We start from the raw sequence: 23,850 nt of genomic DNA on the forward strand, positions 1-23,850 counted from the left end.
ATTTGACAATACTATACCTAATAATATGGCCGACAATAATAACTATGATGACGTAAAATTATTTTCATGTTTTGCATCAAAGAAACGTAACCACAAAGAAGTACGTATTGTTCATTTTACGACAATCGAAATGTTTACTGTTGTCAATCAAAACACAGTCGTAACCAAAAAGAATTCTTATTATGCGACAAAATACAAAACAAAATTATAAAACTTCCTCATAATAATAATATTACATCTGTCAACACTGTCTATCCGCACCGCCTAAGTAAATAAATAAATATTATGTGATATTATATTAATTCACCGGTGGGAATATCGGAGCTTTTCCCGGCGAATTTCGCAACGGGAAGACTCCACCGCTCCTGGCAAACGCTAAGCTTTATGTATTTTTAGCGACTGCTAATTGGTTAAAAACAGCAAACAGTCTGGAGACACAACATTATTCGTATCAAAATATTTACAATACGAATTAAACTGAAAATGTAAGTAAATACAGAGGTGTGTCAAACGTACCTTCGGATCGATGTCGTGCCAAGCCTTCTTGATTGCCAATATGTACTGAAGTGGGTGCTATAAAAGTAAAGATGCGGATTTGAATGCATTTTGCTGTCGAACTATCCATTAAACTACAGTATAATTATATAACTTGAAGTGAACGAACCTTACACAACAACCACAAGGAGACTTAACTGATTAACCCAATATCTGTTCAATATCGACGACCCTCATGAAGCTCAGGGAATCACACCTAGGTCCGTTACTATTTCCGTGATTATTTAAATGCGGTCATATTATATTATTCTAGAATATGTAAATCCAGATGTACAAACTAGAGATAATATAAATGGTTCGAATTATCTTATCACCATCATCATTAGTCAGAATCAATCCACTGCTGTATGAAGGTCTGTCCAAGCTGATTCTATCCCTATCGATATTAAGCGTTGTGTTGCAGAAACTATTTCGTCAAACCAGCGGCCTTGCGCACGCGTTCTACCTTTTGGGCACCATTCGTGATATAATACACACTCTCATTCAAAACAGCTTCCGATAGTAGTGCAGTATCAAGTGATCAATAGAAGTATTATATTCATATCAAATCAGAATTTTTGCCCTACTTATATTATTTTGTTTATATTGGGTGTTTTGGAATCAAGACCTACAACTTCAACCAGTCTTCGACATTTTCAACAGTCACATACTTTTAATATAATTAAATTAATTCCGTGTCGTCTACGATCCAGCATAAAGAAGAGTATCCAAAGGTTCCAGTTGAAAACATAAAGGAAGAAGAAGAACAATCTATTCATCATGTCTACCGTCGCTGATGTTAAGAGTTGGTGCGACGAACAGGTCTACGGCCAATACTTATCAGAGGTCGATATTGCAAACTTTTTGCACTGCTGCTGGTACGAGACTGAGAAAACAAAGGAGACCATCGATGCCTACTTCAAGATCAGGTCGTACGCCAAGGAGATATTTGGCAACCGGGATCCATGCTTGCAATCCGTTGTCGAAGCCTTCAGAGTCATGTCATTCGCGGTTCTTCCCAAGACAGTCAATGAGAGCCGCGTGATATACACGGGATTGTGCCAGACCGACCCGAACATGTACGTCTTCGCAGATGTCAGGAAATGTCTGCACATGGTCGTGGACTTGCAGCTCAAAGAGGGACAAGAGAAAGGATTCGTGTTTATATTTGACATGAGGGAAACAGCATTCGGCCATGTTAAAAAGATGGACGTGGAAACCATGAAGAACATCATGCTTTATCTACAGTACGCGATACCGGTGTGCATAAAAGAGATCCACTTTGTGAACATGGACCGTTTCTCGAACGGCATCATGGCTTTAATGAAGCCCTTCATGACGAAGGAAATCCGCCAGAAGATAAGCTTCCACACAGAAGGGAATGATTCCTTCTACTCTCTCGTCCCAAAGGAGATCTTGCCAGTTGAGCTGGGCGGCGCAGGAAGCAGTGTTGAAAATCTGCGAGGTCAGTGTAACAATCTTTTCTGTCTTCTATGCTTCATTATTTTGTTCATAATCCAAGCAAAATTAGATGGCGATATGCTTTATATACCTATGTAATTAATGGTCAACGGCTGGTCGGCCCCAAGTGGACACATTGACGCCAGTAGATGTGTTCATAGCAAAAGTTGGGAAATGCCAAACTGCCAGTAAGTCCCATCTGCTGGCCTCCCCGCGGCGACCTCCAGGCAATGCAGCGTAAGCTGTAGCTAAGAGCAGGGGGCGAAGGGCGAGTGACCGGCGCCATAAAACTGGCCTTCTGGACGAGGACATATACACTGAGGTTTCAACATGCCTGAACGAGGTTATTACGGCCTTCCGCGGCAAACAGGCCGGCGCCAAAAGGCGCATAACAAATGCCCTCCTGAGCATGTCGGAAGCCCACAGCCGACAAAATCTAGCCATGGCCAAGCTAGAGCGGAGATCAATCGTCCAAGAGGCTAGGATCCTGCACCTTGAAAGATTATTGAAAGACAGGACCTCCGGCCTCAACTTACAAAAAAAGGCTATCAAGGACCTGCATGCTCAGTCTAAAATATTAAAAACTATCCAGCCACAAGCGGTCACAAACGCCCTACCTACAGCAACGACACCTGCAATGTCATGGGCCACAGCATTGGGCAGGAAGAGCCGCCCACCTACGGCGACTACAGCAACACTTGCTCCACCCTCCACCTCAACATCCGCCAACCAACAGTTTCCGTCCCTGCTTCCCCTCGCCCCCAGACCGGGAGTTCTCTTCTTCCCGACCGGATCTGGGGAGAAGAAGTCGGATACCACGAAGGAGATCCTCAAGAAGGCCTTCGACCCCAGGTCCCTTGGGGTTCAAATTACGGGTATCCGTAACATAAGGAACGGAGGTGTAATTGTTCACCCCCGTTCTGAAGTCGAGGCCAAGGCCCTTATGAAAGCCCTGGAGACCTCGGAGGCTGCCCTACGAGCCGAGCTCGCTGGGAAAAAACAGCCTCGTGTCATTATCTTTAACTTACCGTCGACTCTCACGGAACCACAACTCCGGGAAGCTATCTTCACCTCCACCAGGGAACAGACCGGCCTGCCAGAAAAGGCATACCAGGAAATAAGACTGAGCCACAAAGCCGGGCCAAGAACCGACAGATGCCACTTTGTGGTCTTCGCCCCGGCGGCCATCTGGTCTGCCCTAATAGCAGAAGACAGACTCTACATGGGGTGGGAATCCTTCCCTCTTAGGGACTACGTTGGGGTAGTAAAGTGCAATATTAGCCACCTCTTCGGTCACATGGCCAAAGGTTGTTCTAACAAAACCCCGACGTGCAGCCACTGCGCCATCTCCGGCCACGACCGCGAGGACTGCCCCAACAAAGGAAACCCACCCAAATGCGTGGCCTGCCATAAACACAAGCAACCGTCTGATCACTCCACCGGCAGTCTCGATTGCCCAGCAAGGCTACACGCTGAGCTGCGCGAGAGGGCTATGGTGGACTACACTGCCACGCGATGATTACCTTCGCTCAGTTGAACGTCAACCTGAGCGACGCTGGCTCGGCGGAGTTAATTGAGACCATGCGGGCCACAGGCTTGTCTCTGGCGCTGGTGCAGGAACCGCACCACTGGGGCTCTAAAAGGGGCCCCAAGGCCACTGAAAAGGGACTCGGGTGCGCGGGCCTTGTCGTCAGCGCCAGGGGTGCAGAGCCAAAGGCCTGCGTCTTCGCTCTTGATCCTCGCCTTGGCGTGCTTTCGCTCTCGCACCTGTCAACTGAGCTAGTCGCATGTGCAGACATAAGCTTTCCCGGAGGAGGCAGTGTGGTGGTTATCTCCGCCTACTTCAGCTTTAAGAGCACAAAGGAACACGTGGCATCAGTGCTCGACGGCATCCTACGCGCAGTTGGTGGCAGGGATGTCATCATCTGTGCGGATGCAAACTCGCAATCCCCCCTCTGGGCGCCCGTGGATATCCCCCTATGCGACGCGGACGTCATCGAGGAGCTGGTTCACCAGCACAACCTGGTCGTCCTCAACGATCCCAACAGCTTGCCGACTTTCGTGTCGCACGCAAACTCCGGAAGCACCCACATCGACATCACCCTGGCCACTGAGTCCGTCGCGAGACGAATCAGCGGCTGGAAAGTCCATGAGAGCGCTTCCATGAGTGATCACCGGCTGATCACTTTTGAGCTGGCCACTGTCTCCTCGCACGATGGCGTCTCTGACGTATCCCCAACCCCGCCCACGCGATTTAGAACGCGCGACGGGAATTGGGAAAAGTTTGAAGAGGTGCTCTCCAAAAAGCTTGACAGGACATCTAGAACCCGATTTCCGGACCTGCACTCAGCCGCCTCACGACTGACTGCAGAATCACCGGATCAGCCGAAGCTTCACTTGGACGCTGCAAGCCCAAGCCACCAAGCCAGTCGCCGTGGTGGACGCAGCATGTTTCGCGCCTGCGTGACCTTTTCAGAAAAGCGCGCAAGGCCCATCAACGTGCACGCCTGCGCAAGCAACCACCTGCCTCCATCGATCCCCTTGCAACCATGGCCAAATCCACCCGAATGGAATACAAGAAAGCGATTACTCAAGCCAAGAAAGACTACTGGCGTAACTTCGTCACCATTGAGGGAGGTTCGGACCCCTGGGGTCCTCCATACCGCGCATTGAGGCTGGGACTCAGACCGACGAGCCTCCTGTGCGGCATCGAGAAACCGGGTGGCGGATTCACCAGTACCGAGTCTGAAACGGCTGCGGTCCTACTCGAGGCCCTCATCCCCCTGGATGACGAATCCAGGGATGATGACGCCATGAGGATGGCCCGCTTTGAGGCTTCTCTTCCCATCGACACGGATCACTCATCGTTGCCTTCCGAACAGGAGATCAACCACATCATACGCACGTTGATTGCTGGCAAGGCCCCGGGCCCGGACTGCATTGACAATTTACTTGTCAAACGCACATGGGCCATCGCCGCGCCAGAGATTACAGCCCTCCTCAGTGACTGCATCAGAAGCGGCACGTTCCCCGACTGCTGGAAGAGGGGCTTACTTAAGGTAATCCCCAAAACTGGCAGCCGAGAACCGTCTAGCCCCAAAGCCTACCGCCCTCTAACACTTCTGCCCGCTCTGGGCAAAGTGCTGGAGAAGCTACTGTGCCACAGGATTGAAGCCCACCTGGAGACACACTCGCCGCTTTCCGATAAGCAATTTGGATTCAGAAGAGGCAAATCAACAGTCGACGCCATAAGGAACGTGATTGCCATTGCTGAAAATTCTCGCCGTAAATACGTCCTAGGAGTTTTCCTGGACATTGCAGGTGCGTTTGATAGTGCGTCTTGGCCTCTTATACTTCGAAAGCTCCGGCTGAAGAGACTACCAGGAAATTTGTTCGCGTCAATTCAAAGTTATTTCACCAATAGATCGATCGAGTTTCGAGTTGGTTCAACCACAATAAAGAGGAACACCAGCATGGGATGTCCCCAGGGCTCAGTCCTCGGGCCCCTTCTCTGGAACGTACTCTTCGACGATCTCCTTAGAATTCCGCTTCCAACCGACTGTACTGTCATTGCCTACGCAGACGATGCGCTGCTGCTGGTCGAGGCCGACAGCAGGGCGAAGATTGAGAGCACCGTTGGCGAAGCTTTAGCATCAATTGAGGCTTGGGGTAGATTAACTAGACTATCATTCGCACCTTCCAAGACAGAAGCCATTGTCCTTAAAGGACCGAGACGACTTAGCTGTTCGAGACTACCCACAGTCCGATTCGGTGACACGAGAGTGAAAGTGTCGAAGATCGTCACCTATCTAGGCGTCAAAATGGACACAATGTTAAATTTCCTACACCATGCCGAAACCCAAGTCCACAAGGCTGGGGTGGCCTTCCAGAGGATCGGCCGCATGGCTGGTGAAGGATGGGGCTTAAAAGTAAGGGCGCTCAAGATCGCCTACGGCGCCATTTTTATGGGAATCGCGGCTTATGCCGCCAGTGCTTGGTGCCCGCGCATTCCCAAAAGTGTCAAACTTAGAATCTCTCTTTTAAGAGGACAGCGCATCGCGCTTCTGTCCATTACCAAAGCCTACCGTACTACCTCAACTAACGCGCTCCCGGTCCTGGCCGGCATTCTCCCACTTGACCTGCATATTCAGGTCAGCGGCGCTTCAATATTGCTCCTCAAGGGCGAGGAGGCCGACGTTGGTGATTTTCACCTCGTCCCTCCCCCTCGGCTAGCTGGCGAAGGAGTAGCATTATTGAGGCGCAGAATTAGACTCATGTCGCTCAACGCGGCCATTACGACCTGGCAGCGAAAGTGGGACGAATCGACCAAGGGCCGGCACACATATACGTTTTTTCCAAACATACAGTGGCGAATGGAGATAACCAAATATCTGACTCCAGACCATTACACCAGTCAATTTGTGACTGGTCATGGTGGATTCGCTGGCAAGCTCTTCGAGCTTGGACTTGTAAGCCGTCCGACATGTCCATGCGGAGGGGAAATACAGGATGCCAACCACATCCTATGGGAGTGTCTGAGTATGTGCTCCGAACGGGAGGAAATGCTCAGGTCGGTCCAACCAGCTGTTGGACCCATCGGCCCGTCCGACCTGGTTGCTACTAAGGCCAATTATCTTGCTTTCAAAAAATTTGCGGCGTCTTACTACGGGCGTGAAGATCTCTTCACATAAATTTTGCTGCCTGTATGATTAGCTTCGTTCTTTAATTTAATAAACAAGTAGGTTCATTTTCTTTTTAGTCATTTCCATGTGCTTTTTCTCTCCCTGGCACTTTGCATTAGAGTAAACTCAGTCAGAGCTCACTTTGAGCGTAGCAATCTAAGTCTTGGGCATCTTCTCCCAGGACACTCCCAGGCCAATTCTTAGATGCTTCACATCACCAATTGATGGGTCCCGTGATACTCTCGATTAAGACCGAGGGTGGTACGGGGCGGGTTTGGTGGAGGGACTTTAACTTCAATATGGCCTTCTGGCTAAGGGAAGGAAATCCCCGACAGAAAAACCCGGTCGAGCCGACCCTCAGGGCCCTCGTGGCTAAGGCCTCGGGAGCGCTGGGCTAATCACCTTACCTCCTTAAACGAAACATATTAACACAACACCTACACAGCAGCCTCGGACAACAACCGGCTTTGTAAAACGACGACCTTGCATGGAAATGGATAATGAAACAGGTAGAGTAATCCTCTCTAACAACTCGAGTATGCATGCGCATTGGGACATATAATGTTCGCACCCTGCGTACCCCCGGAAAGGACCTGCACGCCACACGCATCATGCACACCTACGGTGTGGACATCCTAGGGCTGAGCGAAGTGCGCTGGAAAGGAACCGGGAGAAAGTTGATTGAGGGTTACTCTATTGTCTACTCAGGTCAGGAGCAATATCATCGCCAGGGAGTGGCAGTATTGATATCAAAGAGAGCGGCCCGTTGCCTCGTGAAATGGGAACCAATCTCGGAGAGACTGATACGTGCCTCCTTCAAGACGCCAGATAGCTCCTTGACCGTCTTTCAGTGCTACGCCCCCACTGAGGATGCCGACGCGCAGATAAAGGATGCCTTCTACGATTCTCTCCACGCGGCAGTCTCCGCCATCCCCCGAAGAGACCGCGTGATTGTAATGGGGGATTATAATGCGAGAGTAGGAGCAGACCCGGTGCTTGGCCCTACGGTGATGGGACGACACGGCCTCGGTGACCCAACGATAATGGTGAGAGGCTCGTGGAGTTTGCCACTCTGAACGAGCTCGCCATCGGAGGCACTGTTTTTCCCCGAGTAGGAGCAGACCCGGTGCTTGGCCCTACGGTGATGGGACGACACGGCCTCGGTGACCCAACGATAATGGTGAGAGGCTCGTGGAGTTTGCCACTCTGAACGAGCTCGCCATCGGAGGCACTGTTTTTCCCCACAAAGATATTCACAAATATACGTGGACGTCTCCTGATGGACAGACTAGGACGCAGATTGATCACTTCTTGTACAGCTTGAAGCACCGAAAGGAACTTCTCGACGTGCGTACTTACAGAGGCGCCGATATCCATAGCGATCATGAGTTACTCATTGAAAACATCCGAGTAAAACTCAGTCGCCAGGCGAGGCCTCCAAAGCGCGAACAAATTGACATTGATAAGCTCCGACGCCGCAGAGTTCGGATCGACTTCGAAACTGCTGTACGAGATAGTGTAGATCGTATCTACGAGCGGCACACATCTGAATCCGACCTCATTGAGGCGGACTAGAGCCTCATAAAGAGTGCGATTGTGTCGTCGGCCCGTACCGTCCTTGGTACCAGAAGGAGTGAGCAGCCAAAGTGGATGTCTGACGAAACGTGGGCTGAAATTGGAAAACGAGCCAGGCTGAAAGCCCTGAGAGACGAGGAGACAGACCCCGACCGAACCGAGGACCGCCGGACTGACTACCAAACCCAAGACAGGGTAGTCAAACGATCAGTGCGGTTGGACAAGCGCAATTTTATGAACCGGCAAATTGAAGCGGCAGAGGAGGCAGCAAGCAGAAATGACACCAGGAAACTCTTCCGAATCACCCATGAAGTCTGCGGCAGGCGACCACCGACTCCCGGAGCCATTCGTGGTCCCAATGGACGTCTGACGCAGAATGTGTCAAGAAGATTTTGAAGAATCATTTCTGCGGAGTGCTGAACCGCCCACCCCCTTTGGATCCCTTTGACATATCTGCGGAAGCTTTACTTTTGGACATTCCCCGAGCGACCGACATTTCCGATTGCCCGCCCACGCACACCGAGATAAAATCGGCTGTGAAAAGGCTCAAGAACGGAAAGGCACCGGGGGGAGACGGGATTCATCCTGAATTCCTCAAGTACAGCCTGAGCGCAATCCTGCACCCTATGTTTCATTTGATGACAAAGGAATGTGAAGAAGAGCGCTGTCTAAGGGACTGGGTGAACGGTGAAATCATCACACTTCACAAAAAAGGTGACCATCTAAGCTGCGACAATTACCGAGGCATTACGCTACTCAGTGTTCCGGGAAAGATTTTGGCAAACATCCTCTTGATGAGAATAAGGGACCCAATAATGCACGTCCTCAGGAAAAACCAAGCCGGGTTTCTACCTGGTCGAGCGTGTGCAGACCAAATCCACAACCTTCGATGTCTTCTCCAGCAGAGCCATGAGCTGAACAGTCCGATGGCCTGCTGCTTTGTGGATTATGAGAAGGCTTTCGACAATCCGCACCGCCCCTCCCTCTGGACGATACTGGGAGCATACGGGATCCCTCCCAAGATCATTGCCATAATCAAAAGCCTGCACGAGAATAGCGAATACTGTGTCAGAATTGGAGACACTGTCACGGAATGGTTCGGGGTCACGACCGGAGTCAGACAGGGTTGTGTCCTTGCACCGTTTCTTTTCATCATTCTCTTTGACTTCATACTACGGAAGTCAATACCACCCGACCGAGGCATACCTGTTACCCCCACGGTGAAGCTATGCGACCTAGAATACGCCGATGACGCTGTCCTATTCGACAACTCAATCGAGGGCATTCAAAAGACAATCGACAGGTTGCATAACAACTCCTCTCGCGTTGGTTTGAAAATCAACGCGAAGAAAACCAATGTCTTGTGTAATAGCACCTGTCCTGATCCAGATTTCCCTCTGATTAGCGACGGACAAAACATCGAGAGCGTCGACAGCTTCAAGTATCTGGGGGTACACATCACGAGAGATGGCATTTTGCAGAAAGAGCTCGCTATCCGAATGGGAATGGCTGGAGCAACATTCAACTCGATGCGGAATGTCTGGGACTCACGATTGTACTCGGTCAAAACCAAACGCCGCCTATTTGACGCTTGCATTCTGACGGTGCTGCTTTACGGTAGCGAATCATGGCACCTTACGAAGGCTCAGAGCAACCGTATACTGAGCTTCGAAAACAGATGTTTTGCGACGAATACTGGGTGTGCGGTGGTATGACTTTAGGAGCAACGAGGAGATAAGAGAACGCACCAAGCAGCCTCTCATCACGCTGAAAGTGAAGAGGCGACGTTGGACCTGGCTCGGCCACGTGCTGCGGATGCCAGAAGAGAACTTCAACCTGGCTTGCCTGTTCTTCAAGTCGACCGGATTCCGGCGTCCTGGAAGGCCGCTAAATACAATCTACAGAGTGTATACGGCGGAGCTACGGGATGCTGGTTTGACCTGGAACGAAGCAAGAAGACTGGCGAGCGACAGGGATTCTTGGAGGCGCCGCGTGGTGCCCATATGCTCCAGTTAAGGGGCGGATATGGCAAAAGAAGAAGAATATTATTTTATATTATAATAATATGACTATTTTTTACGCTTTTTACTTACTCGCGTGTGGTTTAAAACGAGTTCACAGAATTTTTCAATTAAATAAAATGTCGACGTGATGTATTATTGGCTGCTTATCTACTCATCGTGACGGATTGCTTTTCATACGCCCTGAAAATTGCCAAATAAATCTTACATCGGCGTAGACGTGTGAACTTCTCTTTAGATTAACCTGCAATGCGATGTCATTGGTAGGTAACCTAATCACTTGACCAAAGGTTCTTTCATATTATGTTTAATCTCCATTAAGATTTACATATTTGGTGGTTCAGCATTCGCTAAACCCAGACACAGATATTGATCGGGAAAAAAACGTGAGAATTCGACCCAGCCGCGTGATTAGAGCCACGTGATCTATCTAATCGTGCTCCACAGAGGGCGCCAAACAATAATAAAACCAAGTACCAACATACTACAAGAGATATACTTTATGATCATATCTACGGAATATAAAAAAATTCTATAATCTACAGTTTCATAAAATCTGCTTTCGCAACGAGAAGTTCTCATCTGCCGCAATTTATTCATAATTTTTGTCAACAATGATAGATAACATTTGTATGATAAGATAACAACTTCACTACTAATTACTTACCGTATAATAATGTAAAGTTATGTATTGTAAAAAATATCTATACTTACAAAATTATTCATTCATGGAAATCTCTCTCTAAAAGTACCTACTTAACATTTAAAGTTTAAACCTATACACCAGTCGCGATGTAATCCACCAGCAACAAAACGTATGGATGTCAAATGCACAACATTATAATATAAATATGTATTTAAATCTTAATTTATCATGTAGATACTAATAGATATGTTTATAATTTAAAGTTACAGATGTTTTCTTTTTGTTAATTTTCAAATATTCATTGGAATGCTCTCTTTTGAGTGCAAGCATAGAGTTGTGTGAAAGCAGTGTTTTTGTAATAGGTATAATAAATTTAAAAAAAACATTTGTAATAAAACGCGTGGATTCAATACTAATTGACGTTCGGCGTCTCCGCTAGACCAAGCTAATACGTAAATGAGTCTTGCGAATTACTCAGGAAGAGTATAAAATGATAAATACTCCCAGAATATTGGAATAAGATCAGATTTCGAAGTGAATAAAAATCAGCTGAAAATATCTAGAATTAAATATTATTATGATATCGTTGGTATAAAAAACAGACGATTCTCACTTTTATTTCTTCGATATTTCGACTCTATAAGTATACATATTTTATTTGACAGGTGCTTATAAAAAAACCTCTGAAGATTGAATAATTAACATAATTAATCTAAAATACTTACAATAATTTAGTAATTTTATTCATAAGATGTTTGTTATGAATAAATTAGTCTGTGAAAAGTGATTTTTTTGTTTTTCACTTATAGAAAACTTCAAATGTCCTCTATATTTTATTTTGGAGGAAATAATTGATATTAGTAGGCTTATGCAATCTGGCGAGTAAAAACTCTTAGATTAGGTGACAAAACAGTAAACTCCGCAAGAAACCTCTTTTCACAGTTATCTTCTCGCGATCCACGCTGATTTAATCGCTACTTTGAATGTCTGAATTCGTATCTTGACGCTTACAAATCTACTGAAAATTCAAAGTTAACGATTATATCAGATTGAATGTGATGTGCGAAGTGCTTTGCAGCGAAATGAACAATTTGTCACTTACAACTTTTTGCCGAGAATGAAAGGCTGTGCGCGAATTCTGGGTGTGTACTGCGAGTCCGATGAGATTTTTCACCAGAGCCTATCATCGATGAAAAAGCCAGTGAGTCATTCCGAGATGATATACTATTGATTTTCCAAAGAAATTCGAGCCCGAGTTAGGGTGTGTTTCAATGGTTTCCCACGTAAAAAAAGATAGGGTAAAAAGTTGTCACCGATATGCGTTTACTCAGCCGATGGATAAACTTTTCAGATATTCATATACTTAAAGATTGTCAAGATTGTCAAACCAAAAAGGGCGTAAGGGACGTTTTTTTACGAAAATTAATTATTTATGGGGTTAGATTATTTACAATATTATATTTATCACCCGAAAAGCGCGTCAGCAAGAGTTATTACGAGACAAATTAAAAACTTTTTTTCAGTACGGTATATGACACAACTTCTTCTTCTTCTTCGATGGCACTACAGCTCAAGTCGAGCCCTGGCCTCCTCCATCGCTGTCCTCCAGCCGGAACGGTCCTCCGCACGTCTTTTCCAGTTCCTGATTTTTAGTATCTGGTTGGCATCTTTTGTATGTATGGCAGTGGCGAAGGGTGGAGGTAAGCTGTTAAGATTCGCTATAAATAGTGCACACTAAACTTTGTTAGTCATATGTATTTGTTTTTATTGAACTAAGACTACAATTTACAGATGGTATTAGTTAGTTTTTAAAAATCAATTAAACCCTGTCTAAACGAAACCATAATAGATTTGGTCTAATTTGGGCAATGCGACAAAATTGTGTACAATTTTTCATTCATAGTTATTTGTTTTCGTTGGATTAAAACTACATATTACACATATTTTTGCTTCATTTTTTTGATTCATTAAGCCCTGCGTAAACCAAACTATAATAAATAAAAAATATTATTCTATCTATAAAATACTCAAAGTTATGTATGATTTAATTGCATAATTTTAGATATTTTATAGATAGACATGTATTTTTTGACTAATATCTATTATGGCTTGGTTTCTCAGGGTTTAATTGAATTTTAAAATCTAACCTACACTATCTGTTAATTGTAGTCTTATTTCAATGATAACAAATATGTATGTCTGAAAAAGTTTAATGTGCACTATTTATGGCGGATCTTAACAGCTTACCTCCACCCTTCGCCACTGATGTATGGTGTGGTATGACACAACTATTATTGTCAAATACTCGTATCATCAATATGTAAATCAAGTTGTAAATAGTCACATAATACGAGTACATAGGTATCATGTGGTTTAACAAACAGGGTATCAGAGGAAGGTTTATTTTCATAGGCTAATTTGTAATTGTACATACAACATAATTGTATCAAATTTATATTTACGTCAAAAGCTTTCAATTAAACATGAATATTATTATTCTGCACGTGGAGTAGAGACGATAATGGCTACATAGAATGGGGTGTTTAGAATGATGCTACATTTTGAAACAAGGTGGGAATTGTCTGCAAGTCGCTGTTATCATTATTATAACATAATATCTTGTACTGAATGATGCCAAATGAAATATGCAGTAACTTACTGGTACATAAATGTATGTACATTATGTACTTTTAAGTTCAAGCCAAGTAAGCGATACTTATCAGCGAAACTTACGCAATGAATTATGCCACACTTGAGAATCACCCCGCTGAACACAATATTGCCATATAGTTGCCATAAATATGCCATAAATTGCCATAAATATGCCATATAGTTTCCCGCTAGTTATCATATTCTCTATGATTCAGACACAATACAATAAATTGGTCAAATCGAACTAGCCGCACCAGCATCATATTTCGGGAAATGCAGAGATTTCATTTGCTTGGTAGATAGGGTGATTTCTACTTAAAACATTATCCATAAAACTCGAGATCGGAATTGGGCAACTTTTTAATCTTACCCTGACAATACCCAAAGTATATTTAAGTATAATGATCTAATCCTAATCCATTTCACTTACAACACAACAGTGTTTACTTGCATGTAATATAATATGTACATCCAGGGGCATTTTCAGACTTTCATAGGCTTTAGTCAGTTATTTTTAAAACCATCGATCTGAAATTTTAAATTAGAAGATCGAAAATTTACGAAATTTCTCCGTACTTCGTGGTGTTATTATGGCAATATTCCAGGTCACAAAGAATGACAATGCTAGCAATGTACTAGGTGGCCATATACCTATTCCGATCGCTAAGTTACGAGGGTGGGTCAATAAGTCCTTAGAAAAGCCGACAGGTGGCGCGATTAGTACTGTAAGCGGTTTGTTTTCATGCAGCGGCACTACCGATTCAGTATGCTGCGAAGTTTCAATCAGATTGGTCGGGTTGTTGTGTGTTTCTCGTACATTTCAAAAAAAAATTTGCTTGTGGAAAATGGAAAAATGGAAAATGGAGAAAATTGAGTTTAGAGCTGTTATTAAACATTTTAATATAAAAGGGTTAACAGCAAAGGAAATAAAAAATGAGTTGGATTTAGTTCACGGCATATCTGCTCCTTCACTTGCAACTATTTATAACTGGTTAAATGAATTTAAACGTGGTCGTACATCAACAAAGGATGAACCACGCTCAGGACGTCCTGTAGAGGTGACTACACCAGAAATGATCAATAAAATCCACGATATGGTGTTAAGTGACCGAAGATTAAAGTTGAGTGAGATAATTGAGGTTACAGGGATCTCAAAAGGTAGCGTCATTTTTATTTTACATGACAAATTGGGCATGAAAAATATTTCTGCAAGATGGGTGCCGCGTTTGCTCACAGTCGACAATAAACGCAATAGGGTGGTGGCCTCTAAAGCCCTGTTGTCGCTCATGCAACGCAATCCGGATGAATTTTTTCGTCGTTTTGTGACTGTAGATGAAACATGGATACACCACTATACTCCCGAGACGAAAGAACAGTCAAAGCAGTGGATTGCGAAGGCAAACCATGTCCAAAGAAGGCGAAAACCGTAAAATCAGCTGGTAAGGTTATGGCTACTGTATTTTGGGATGCACGTGACATTATTTTCGTTGACTTTTTGGAAAAAGGAAAAACAATAACAGGGGATTATTATGCATCTTTATTGGACCAGCTAAAAAACAAAATTGAAGAAAAACGGCCTCATTTAAACAGGAAAAAAATCCTCTTTCATCAGGACAATGCCCGTGTTCACACATGTTTACGATCAATGGCTAAAATTGAAGAATTGAAGTTCGAATTGGTCGACCACCCACCGTATTCGCCAGATTTAGCCCCCAGTGACTTTTTCCTTTTCCCAAACTTAAAAAAATGGCTAAGTGGACAACGTTTTTTTTCAAATGAAGAAGTCATCGATCGGACAAATGCTTATTTTGAGGACCTTCCGAAAACTTATTTTTCTGACGGTTTAAAAAAAATTGAGAAACGTCTAACCAAGTGTATTGAGCTCCAAGGAGATTATGTTGAGAAATAAAAAAAAATACAAAAATAAAAACTGTTTTAATGCTTTTTTCTAAGGAATTATTGACCCACCCTCGTAACATTAAACTGAAAGTACACACGACACTGTGTCTGTGTTTGTTTCGGTAAGGATACAATGTGAATGAAAATAATTAATTAAAATCGGCAGGTATTGCTTATTTTCAATTTTTTGTTTTTGTATTTTCAAGTGAAATAAATATTGTAAGCCCTAAAAGTTTCGTAGTGCCTTATGCACACCTCACCCGAAGAGTTTTAAGACCATTGCCAGAAGGGTTCGCAGAATCTATTTGAATTACAACAGTTTATGGCGATTCCGCAGTCTTTAATTAATTAATTAATTGAAATGATACCCATATTTAAAAAAAAAATGCCTTTGCAACGATATTTTGTTATACCTACTGTACGCATGATGTACCTTCCTACTTACAGATAAGTAGGTATCATTGTTTTTTTATTGTGTATACTTTATGTTATGTTTGTAACACATAAATTCCAATGCATTTTCATATCAGTACAGCCCTGTCAAACGAATCTAACGCCACAAAAGTATAATGTGCGCTTACAGATGAATCTTCAATACGAAATTACATTCAGCTAGCCTCAGCATTAGCAAAACTTTCAACAGCTTCACAGTCATATTATATTCCCATATATAAAGTTTTCGTAGACGTCTGAACATACCTCACTTTATCCATCTCCAAGATCTTGTATGAGTGTACGAGAGCTACGTATGTATGCCGAGACTAGGAGACTGGTATAGGTGGGCAGCTCACAATTCAAATTATATTGGAATTCTTGTTAATTTGTTTATTAATATTAGTCACTAACCTACTGAATTATTCATTGTCTGTTGTATATTATTTAATTTAAACAGGAAATTGCACAGGACGTCTGACAATCCGGTGTCTTGTATGGCAGAATCACGCAAAAAGAGCCGAACATGTCAGAGCGCGGAAGTTCGCTAAAATGATAAGATAATACTGCAGATGAATAATACGAATAATCGTGTACATAATATGGCGCATATGCTACGTTATTCACTAACATGAATCATATGAATGCATTAGATGAGTAAGTAGGTATGTACATGCAAAGTCACTGCAGAGTAGGGAATCCAATCTCGAGTCAAATTTTTGATCCCGGGATTTCGGGATTACAATTCGACGACCCCTTTTTTTTCCCGACGATTTTTTCGATAGTTAATATAAAATTTTTATATATACAAAAAACATTGATAAAATCGGTCAAAAATAAATCTAGTATAATTAAATTTATATTATGACATTTTATTGTTAATATTGTGTACTTTCAATCTTGGAAATACATAATAATGCATAGGTGTAAAGGAGTAAAAAATGTTTCTTGATCTATTTATTATATTTCTCAAATTCATATCACGGATGTTACAGAATCGTACATATTATGTGGAATTTTTAATTTATGTTAAACTATTTAAAAATCTAAACGATTTTCATTTATAAAATTTCGTAGAATCAATATTGTGTATAGTGTTTACATTTATTATATGATATTGCTGTTTCTGATAGTAAAAACTTGATGAATGGGTTAGCGAGATTAAAAATAGTAAAGTAAATCATGGTTTATGGCCTTTCCGTTTCATAAATCTAATTAGCCAAATATGAAACTGTCGTAAAACGTATGAGATCATGGTGGAATTACTTTGTTAAAAGTGCGAAGCATTGATTTCTTCCAATCTTTCTCATTTTTATTGTATGTAAAAAATAAAAAGAATTGGCAACACATAGGTAATAAATCAAACTTCATTCAAACTCAGTTTATTTTTAATGTAGGTTAATTAAAATATTTGTTCTGTTATATTTTCGTTTTTATTTTATTTTCCATAAAAATTGATAAAAAAATCAATCCCGAAAGTTTCGGGATTATGTTTACCAATCCCGGGATTCATAGGTATCGAAAATAGTTCGGGATCCCGGGATTAGAATCCCTACTGCAGAGGGAGTTAAAATAATATGATACCTAACCAAAGAAGTGCCTACACACCTAAATAGGAGAGGTAATGAAATCATAGTTTTAAGTAATTGATGGGTCTGTAATGGAAACATGAAACTAATCCAGAGCAATTATGTTAAAATGTTTCCCATCCGCATCGGAAAACAAAAATCCAAATGTTTTGAATAAAATGTTCGGATAGAAATGTTTGTAAGTATACAATATTCAATGTTCACCGAACTGATTTATGTAAATTAAATTTGTCTAGGCTCGGCATAATATTTATATGAACATTGGTTATACGAAAAACAAAAAATAAAAATGAACTAAATATCTGAAATCTGCAATGCGAAATACCTTGCAGCCTATTAACGGTTAGCCGTAGTAATCTTTTCCTTGGCTCCACTTTCATAATAGTATAGGTAAATCATTCTACAATGGCACCATAGGCGATTAGCGCGTGTATTGAATTGCTTGCGACAATGCCTGTTTCAATGCTAGCAAACAATACCACTACAACTGCAAGCCGCACTTGCCGTACCCATGGTGCCACTGTAAAACGATTTACCTTTACCTATATTATTAAATTTACGCAGTCTTCGTGGAACATGGGCTTTTAATCATTGGCATCTCTTTTGTTGCTATGTCGCTTGTCCGCAAATATACATACATATATTATGGCGCTTCAATTTTAATTAAAATTTCACGGATGATTTAATTTCATTTTCGGTGAAGTACCTAAAAGAAAAAATGAAGTACGTGGATTCAGTAGTTTGTATATTCTCACAATGCCGATATGTAGATATATCAAAAAATATCCAATAGAAAAAAATACCGTTTAATTAAAAGTACACAAATTAGGACATTTGCGGTAAAATAAAACAACAAAATCTATTAATTTTAAGAAAACTATTATAGGTACTTCATTCTTTCGCGTATTTTTTAAGGACTAGGATTTTTTCTTCTTGCACAGAAAAAGGGTTTACAATATTTACATAGCAGGCACGTACCTACTTACTTAAATATTATGAACATTCGTGTTATAATCAATTCATCGATCTGACAGGAAATTTCATTTCTTTTGTTTCGAATAATTTATATTATGCCAGTGGACAGTTTAAAATTTGTCCTTTTCAAGGTTCATTTACCACATAATCGAACTCCTTTATATTAAACATATATAAATTTGAAAAACACTTCTGAGAAAATATATTACTTACAACCAATAGAAAAAATCTTTTTGAAAAATGTAAGACATCGAACCTGCATCTCTTGGGTTTCGCGCCCTGCACATAGACCACTATGCTACGAGGTGACATACTAATTGCGACAAACTTTAACTATTGACACTTAGTACTTTATTCATCAGCGCTCTTCCAAGGTTGGTTATAATATATTTTCTCAGAAGTGTTTTTCAAAATTATGTATGTTCAATAGTTAGAATGGCACATTCTTAAATCTTGCGAATTATTCGTCGAATAAAAGAAATAGTTAATTCTTTTATATTACTCGTGGGGGTCGATTCCCGGGTCCGGCAATTCACGTGTTATTTTTTATGTGTTTGGACCCAGAGCAAGTGCGTACCTAATAGCGCTGAGCAAGATGCTAACGTCAATAATTATTTATCGTAAACAAAATAGGTATTAGGTAACTAATAACTTCGAAAATCCTTTTTGTTCCGGCGATTTTACGCTACCACGGCCAGATTTTATACTTTATAAACACTAGTGGCTAGAAATTATTAAAATATTTACGGAATATTGTTAGTACCTATTTTACTTGTGTCAACTGTTTCGTAATGTTGACATTTCTGCAATATTAAGACGAAAAATTAAATTATTCTAACAGATGTTTTACCTGATTTTTTATCGTATTCATCGAATCGATCATACACTCTCGAGGAAAAACAGACGTTTTCCTCATCGTATTAATTAATTTATGGTATTTATGTATTTACACAGTGCTAGGAAATGCCTGCTGAAAAGCAATCGCTGTGTTTACACAATAATATTAGTAAGGTATCCGTTATATTATTTCAGATGTCAGACAAGCAAATTTACACTAACTAAACATACCTAGCACGGTACCGAAATTATATTTACTGAGTATTCACCTCCTTCCATAATAAAAGTCAGCAGTGACTTTAAATCTCAACGTTTTATATTGATTATAATAATAATTAACGTCGTGTTTGGTGTCTCTAGTTGGGTAGAGAACATTACTCGAGCTCCCTTGAAACAATAAATTTATTAATTAGTTTACCTATGTCAAATGTTTGACATTATGGAGTACCTACCTACCTAGTAATAATAATAATATTATTATCTACTTACTCCCACTCGCAATGTCTTCCCTTTTCCTTGGGCTGTTCATAAAATAAATTACTCAGTAAACATGTTAATAATGATCAAAATATATAATATGTAGGTACATAATCGAACATGATTATTTACTACAAGCGGGGGACAAAAACAATTCAAGATTTTTTTTAAATGTGGAACCATTATTCCTACGAATTTTATGATAGCTAGTTATTTTTTTGTCAGCATTCGCAAATAATTATAAATACAATCAAAATGTTACCACAACCATAATAATAAAAAATATTTCTTTCTGTCACAGAACAAAACTGGTTTTCTCCTTCCTACGTACTTACTTGGGCCAGAAATTAATACCTAGTATTCTCAACAATACAGACAAAAAATCGCAGAAAGACGAACTGCGTTTTTTTATTATTTCGCGTTTTCCAGGGTCACAAAATATGAAAACAAATCGATATTTATATGTGGTACTAATTACCAACAAAGTACCTACATATTATAATTTTATATTTTGATATCCTAGATTTAAATTATAGTTTAGATAGATAAGAGGTATATATTTATTCCTCTCATGGAAGACGGAAACAATTAATAGATTATGTTCCTAAATCACAATGACATTATAATATGACTTCTACAATATAAATATCATTTTAGAGTATTTTGACAATCTTATTGAATGAATGGAAACGACCAAGATCGAAATTCCCACACATCACTACACCAAAGTAAATGAAAGGTTGAACAGGAGCGACAGATGGTTATTGAATTAAGAATAAGTACGTCATCCTGCAATGGACCAAAACGTTTTATAATGTTAAATATTAGTGAAATCTGTGTGGAAATAAACATCGTAGTTAAAGCCATAGAGACCCTCACAAAAAGTAGTTAAATGATCGATAATCGTAGCGTATACACATACTGCACCTAAGGCACAGCAGCTGCTTTTGTATACCTATCTATATCACAGTATGACACATTTAACATCATTATACCCTATTTCGGAAACATTTTTTTGGTAATTCCACGAAAACAAACAAATTTCTAAATACTGCGTTGCTCGCTTTTGCGGTATATTCTTCTATATTGAGTTTAATTGGCAATTGAAAAAGATCTTCCCGCTTTGGGTGAAGACCGAGGCATGGGAAATAGAAACAAAAATTTACCTTCATTGTCGAAGTCGTATTTTTCGGTCGTGCGGGTTGCTGCACACGCCGCGATGCACAGGCACGCCACAAACAATACTCTCACAATCATTATCGTCTTTGTCCTTTAATTATTTATGGATAACAAAATGTTGATGATTCACTTGACACAAACCACAACACACATCTCACGGGCGGCTCTCAACTGAGTTCGCAAATGGCGGATATAATCTTCATCGATTGTATACAGTAGGGTTGCCATTTGCCAGACACCACAGAATGTGGCGACTTCTCAAAATGTCCACATATAATTTATTACTAGCAACATCATTGTCCGATTTTTTAATTATTCATTTTGTGAGTCATTAACAGATGTCGGACCTATATTCAATAACACCAACTGAAAAATAATATTAATTTACGCGTAATAGTGTGAACTCACCGGTGCGTCTTTAGCTTGTATGGTTAGTAGGTATGCGACACACCGGTGAGCTCTTAGCTTTCATCGGGTTAAGTAATATGTTTCCTCGCCCAATTTAGAAGTTTTCGCACATTTTGGTAAAAGTACTAATATTTTTAAATATAATATAATAAAATAAGAAACTCAAGTAGTGTGTGTAAAGTTTTTAAATGATTTTAAGATGAGAATTGCAGATTAATAATTAGAAGAACAATTGATTTCTAAATGCTAATTGAATAGTTTTACAATAATAGTGTCTTAATTAGGAATAAATTAGTCATTACGATACTTTGACTGTATTTTTTTTAATTCCATTCTTTTTAATACCTTAAATAACTGGTAACATTTCATTAAATAGCGGGAAATTTAAAATCTTACGTATTCGCATTCCAATGTACGTAGGTACGTAAATATTAATGAATTAAATTATGTATATAGGCTTTTTATCGAAGTTCAAGGTAGGTAATATTTATAAGTGAATTTTCTATGCCTATTCTCTCTATACCAGTAAGGTACCTACCCAGTTCTCATCTAAGCAGTGATGCACAACCTGCGGCCCGTGGGTCATGCGTCCCAAAATGACAAGTAGATACATGATCACCAAATCTAAAAATCTTCTAAACTTTCCAGTGCTGTTTTCTTTTTTGTTGTTATTTAAACGATTATTTTTTGCACGTAATGCAGAATAGAAAGTGTTTGCAGTATCCGATATGTAACTAACATTTACATTTATATTATTATTACCTTTAAAATAATACACGTTATATTGTCTAGTCTAGTAAATTATATCATTATTTTTTCAACACTTTGAACCCGCTGAATAATTATAAAATTGTTTTGAAGTGGTTCTAATTCCGTGCAATGGGTATGGTCACTGTTGAAAATATTTATAAAACACAACAAAGTATGTTTGTAGCCAGTTAAAGCCAGTAGTAAGATAAAGTGAAAATAATATTATTGTTATCTTGTTGCACCCAAATAATTTTATCATCCGCCAGGCACCTAAGGGTTTTACAAGATTTATTTAAAAAAAATATATTTCAAAAGTTACACAACAATACACGCGGATGGTAGAATAAATGAAATATGGACCACCCAGTTATAACAACAATTCGGTTGTTTTTTATTTAATGTTTATTTCGTTATGTAAAACTATTCATAAAAAAATAATGCATCATTGCATACCATATTATAACAGTAGCGAAAGGTGGAGGTAGGCTGTTAAGATCCGCCATAAATAGTGCAGAATAAACTTTGTCAGTCATACGTATTTATTTTCATTCAAATAAAACTATAACTTACAGATGCTGTTGGTTATTTTTTGAAATTTAATTAAACATTAAGCCCTGCGAAACCAGGCCATAATACATAATAGTCAAAAAATACTCGTATATCTACGATAGAACAATATTTTTATCTATTATAGTTTAGTTTAAGCAGGGCAATGAATTTAAAAAATGAACCAACAATATGACAATCTCTATATATATAAAAATCTCGTGTCACGATGTTTGTGGCCGAACTCCTCCGAAATGGCTCGACCGATTTTTATGATTTTTTTTATGTATATTTGTTAGGTATGAGAATAGGTCAACAAGTATATTTCATACCGCTAGGTGATTAGGGTATCTCTATCCAGAAAAATTTTCTTTTATTTTTTTGACAATTTTTTTTTCTATTTTTTTTATTATTTGGCATAAAAAATACCTATAACTCCAAATTTTCAACCTCCTACCCCCACCCTCCCATTTTTTAATCGCGATTATATTATTTTTGTATGAACAAATTTAACCATACTTCGTATTTCAAACAGAACGAAATTATTTATGTTGTTGAATGACAGATGGCGCTACGTAGAAGAATTCAAGAGAAGCGTCGCGTCATTTTGACATTTCATTCGGCATATCACAACGCAGTGCGTGCAAAATTTTGTACGATTTATTTTGATTTATCTATTTTTATGTGCGTGTATCAAAGTCTCAATGCCAGCAAGACGCAAGGGGGGCCATTTGGGCCGTCGAACGAATAAAGCAACAAACATGCGAAATAGTAGAGCAAAAAGAACATACGAACAAATCCAACAAGTTAACAAAAATGTGCGTGTAAGCATGTCGCAATTGCGTGCATCTCAATCACAAGAGGCACGAGCTGAACGATATCAACAACGACAATTGGAACGGAGCCAAGCGCGCCGGCTCGTATAATATATTATTCTTAATCCAACGAAGACAAATAAGTAGGAATGAAAAAGTGTGCACAGTTTTGTCGTATCGCCCAAAATATACCAAAACTATTATGGTTTGGTTTAGTCAGTGTTTAATTATTTTCTAAAAACTATCCAATACCATCTGTGTAATTTTAGTCTTAGTTCAATAAAAATAATTACGTATGACTAACAAAGTATGATGTGCACTATTTATGGCGGATATTAACAGCCTAACTCCACCCATCGCTACTGCCATATA

The 23,850-nt window shown here is 40.4% G+C and overlaps 2 protein-coding genes and 2 long non-coding RNA genes across 4 annotated transcripts in view; 2 read left to right on the plus strand and 2 right to left on the minus strand.

Annotated features, from left to right (window-relative positions):
• Positions 1-14,067, plus strand: part of LOC147067423 (uncharacterized) — a 27,181-nt gene extending 13,114 nt beyond the window's left edge. The window contains exons 2-3 of the long non-coding RNA XR_015071470.1: positions 13,274-13,708; positions 13,753-14,067. This is a non-coding gene — a long non-coding RNA (uncharacterized LOC147067423). The remainder of the gene's footprint in view (positions 1-13,273; positions 13,709-13,752) is intronic.
• Positions 1-21,176, minus strand: part of Cals (calsyntenin 1) — a 103,636-nt gene extending 82,460 nt beyond the window's left edge. The window contains exon 1 of the mRNA XM_085953945.1: positions 20,947-21,176. Within this exon, the coding sequence (XP_085810071.1) occupies positions 20,947-21,037 (91 nt within the window). The 5' untranslated portion in view covers positions 21,038-21,176. The remainder of the gene's footprint in view (positions 1-20,946) is intronic.
• LOC147067424 (alpha-tocopherol transfer protein-like) lies at positions 1,315-2,166 on the plus strand. Its single transcript, XM_085954637.1, has one exon. It carries the CDS (start codon positions 1,315-1,317, stop codon positions 2,092-2,094), a length of 780 nt encoding a protein of 259 aa, XP_085810763.1. The 3' UTR covers positions 2,095-2,166.
• LOC147067425 (uncharacterized) lies at positions 11,720-16,824 on the minus strand. Its single transcript, XR_015071471.1, has 3 exons — positions 15,540-16,824; positions 13,206-14,234; positions 11,720-12,459 (listed from the first exon to the last, which is right to left on the minus strand). It is a non-coding gene; the product is annotated as an uncharacterized LOC147067425 (long non-coding RNA).
• Positions 21,177-23,850: the final 2,674 nt, after the last annotated feature.

Source organism: Rhyacophila brunnea, unplaced genomic scaffold, assembly GCF_057557595.1.
Source record: "Rhyacophila brunnea isolate RB1 unplaced genomic scaffold, BYU_Rbru_1.0 scaffold_4, whole genome shotgun sequence".
NCBI classification, from domain to species: domain Eukaryota; kingdom Metazoa; phylum Arthropoda; class Insecta; order Trichoptera; family Rhyacophilidae; genus Rhyacophila; species Rhyacophila brunnea.